The 3,021-nt window shown below is 36.7% G+C and overlaps 1 protein-coding gene across 1 annotated transcript; it reads left to right on the forward strand.

The window, feature by feature from the left end:
* Window positions 1–556: 556 nt before the first annotated feature.
* LOC144249375 (vomeronasal type-1 receptor 90-like) lies at window positions 557–1,489 on the forward strand. Its single transcript, XM_077791602.1, has one exon. It carries the CDS (start codon window positions 557–559, stop codon window positions 1,487–1,489), a length of 933 nt encoding a protein of 310 aa, XP_077647728.1.
* Window positions 1,490–3,021: the final 1,532 nt, after the last annotated feature.

The raw sequence follows: 3,021 nt of genomic DNA on the forward strand, positions 1-3,021 counted from the left end.
AATGTTGGCTTGGTTAATGTATTAAAGATATTAGCTCTGGTAATAAATCAGACTAAAGATAAAACTCCAATAACATAATCAGGTATACAACTACTCCATCAAGATTCATTTCTTGAGAGAGTTGGAATTCTCTATTATTATGGAAGCTTGCCATTTAAATGCATTAATAATTGTACAATTTTCAAAATGGACTTGAGGCTGAATTGAGAAGATAAAGTTAGAAACCAATTAAGGCACTATGCCAAAGACCTCAAGATGATATTATAAACTAGAACTATTTTCAGTAGCACATTATAATTCTGAATGCATAGGAAAGATGACAGGCCTAAAATCATTACACAATCCAGACATGATTTGGTAATAACAGGAAAATGGCACACGGAGAGTATCAGAGAGACTTGAATGCTGAAGTGAGAAAAGAGTGTGTTGGGGTGAATCCACACATGTCCTGATGGTAACAGGAGAGGCTGAGATTAATGGGTGTTATACTATTCAAAATAAAGTCTTTTCTTCATTTTCTCCTAAGATATGTACTATGTGATTCATTGCTCAAAAGATGAATATCACCAACAAACTCTATGATTATACTGGCATAAGAAATGCATTTTTCTCTGAAGTTGGCCTTGGGATCTCAGCCAACTCCATCCTCCTTCTCTTCCACATCTTCACATTCCTCCTCCACAACAGGCTCAAGCCCACTGACCTGATCATTGCTCTCTTGGCCCTAGTCCACATAGGGATGATGACAATTTTGGGGTACATAGCTACAGATGTTGCTCTTTCTCAGGATTTTTGGGATGACATCAAGTGTAAATTGGTGATCTACTTGCACAGGTTTCTGAGGGGCTTCTCCATTTGTGCCACCTGCCTGCTGAGTGTCCTCCAGGCCATCACCCTCAGCCCCAGAAGCTCCTGCTTGGCCAAGTTCAAACATAAATCCCCACAGCAGACCCTGTGTGTCCTTGTTTTCCTGTGGGCCTTCTACATGTCCTTGAGTGCTCACTTCTCCTTGTCCTCTAATGCTATTCCCAATGTGACCTCAAATGTCATTGTGTTTATTACTGAACCCTGCAAAATTGTCCAAATGAGTTACTTCTTCAGGCATTTATTTTCTGTATTAGGTGTATTCCGGGATGTTTTTCTCATAGGGTTAATGGCCCTCTCGAGTGGGTACATGGTGGCCCTCCTGTGCAGGCATAGGAGGCACGTCCAGCACCTTCACAACACCAGGCTTTCACCAAAAGCATCCCCTGTGCAGAGGGCCACCTGGACCATCCTGCTGCTCATGAGTTTATTTGTGCTCATGTACTGTTTGGACAACATCTTCTCGTCCTCAAGAACTACGGGGAACAATGACCCAGTTTATTATCATATCCATATGATGGTGGCCAATGGCTATGCCACAACCAGTCCTATGCTGCTGATCTGCACTGAAAAACAAATCATTAACTTTTTGAAATCTTTGTGGGTGAAGATAGCGCATACTTAACTACTGATATAGATAAGTTTTCCTAATATGCCAATAAACTGGCTTATGAACAGTAAATTATAGCCTAGAATAGATGCCCTCTGGAGGAAGTTAATATGGAGAAATGCATGTTTGGTTAAATTTGTTACTTTGAAACAAGTGAATAACAAATTTATAGAAATGTCAATTCTTTACTTTTTAAGTTAACACAAGGGCCCAACATATCTGCTTGGTGTCAGCAAGTGCTTGTTATGAAATGGGACCTTCATGGCCTGGGTGAGTCATTGAGAACATATTGAGAGTATACAGCAGGTTTTAATAAGTGCTTAAGTGAGCTGTATTCTTCCCAATAAATATTGACATATTTATTGTCACAAATTACCCCTGATTCATCAATTGTCCTCTTATTGATCTTTTAAAAAGAACTGAATGTAAGGACTCAAGTTACTGTATGTACACTAGTGCTCAAAGTAGCATTATTAATGGTAGCCCACGTCAGAAAGGCCTCAATGCCCAAAAGCATATGAATGTAAAAGCAAAACTTGCCCTTGGCATACAAGGGAATATTATTCAGCTGGAAACAAAAATAAATAAATTCTTGAGGGAATAAATCTGATCTGCACTCTTAGAAAAGATCAAAATATTCAACCAGAGAATGGGACCAAAATAGTTTTAGGTTGCAAACCAGGTATGTATAATATGTCAAAATACTTCCAACTGTCATGTAAATGCAAAACAAACAAATAAAACAAAGAAGTTGGAATTAAACAAAAAGGATAAAGTAGTAAATTTCTTGTTATGTGCATCTTACCATAACAAAAAGTGGCCCTTGACTTTCTTTATGTTAAGAGAAACATGCCTGGTTCTGAAGGACAAGCAGCACATGTTCCTACTCTTTTGTAGAAAGCAGTAAGTAAATATAGTAGAACAGAATGGAATGGTGTTCAGCATGGAATGGGAAGAGCAGGCAAAGGTCACATGGAATGAGTTCAGTGAGGGGCACCAAAAACAGGATGGAGGAATCACTTTAGGTACTTCTCTGATCCAGTAGCAGAACTATTAGTTAAAACAACCTAAATTGTGTTTTAAAATGAAATTCCCAATATTAAAAACCATTATCAGTTGAAAAGATGAAAATTCTTATTACTATGATCTGATTACTACAATTTATATCCATGTACTGACTTACCATAAGGTACTCCATAAAAATACATGTGTAAAAATATGTTTTTAAAATGAGGTTTCCAGTAACCTAATAAACTACTGTGAAAAAATTCTCTAAAATAAAAAGAATTTTACATGCTGTGATTCTAAAGATGCCAAAATATAATTTTTAGAATATTCTAACACTTTTATGGCATTTTAGTGAATCAGATCCAAAACTTTACCTTTCTTAATATTTTTAGTTGTATATGGAGATATTTTCTTTATTTCATTTATTTACTTTAATTTTTTTAAAGAGAGAGAGAGAGAGAGAGAGAGAGAGAGAGAGAGAGAGAGCGTTTTTAATATTTATTTTTTAGTTTTCGGTGGACACAACATCTTTGTTTGTA

This window comes from Urocitellus parryii, chromosome 11, assembly GCF_045843805.1.
Source record: "Urocitellus parryii isolate mUroPar1 chromosome 11, mUroPar1.hap1, whole genome shotgun sequence".
Lineage (NCBI taxonomy): Eukaryota > Metazoa > Chordata > Mammalia > Rodentia > Sciuridae > Urocitellus > Urocitellus parryii.

Excerpts from the sequence above, each read along its gene's own strand:
- LOC144249375 (XM_077791602.1), top strand. The coding sequence starts at position 557 with ATGAATATCACCAACAAACTCTATGATTATACTGGCATAAGAAATGCA.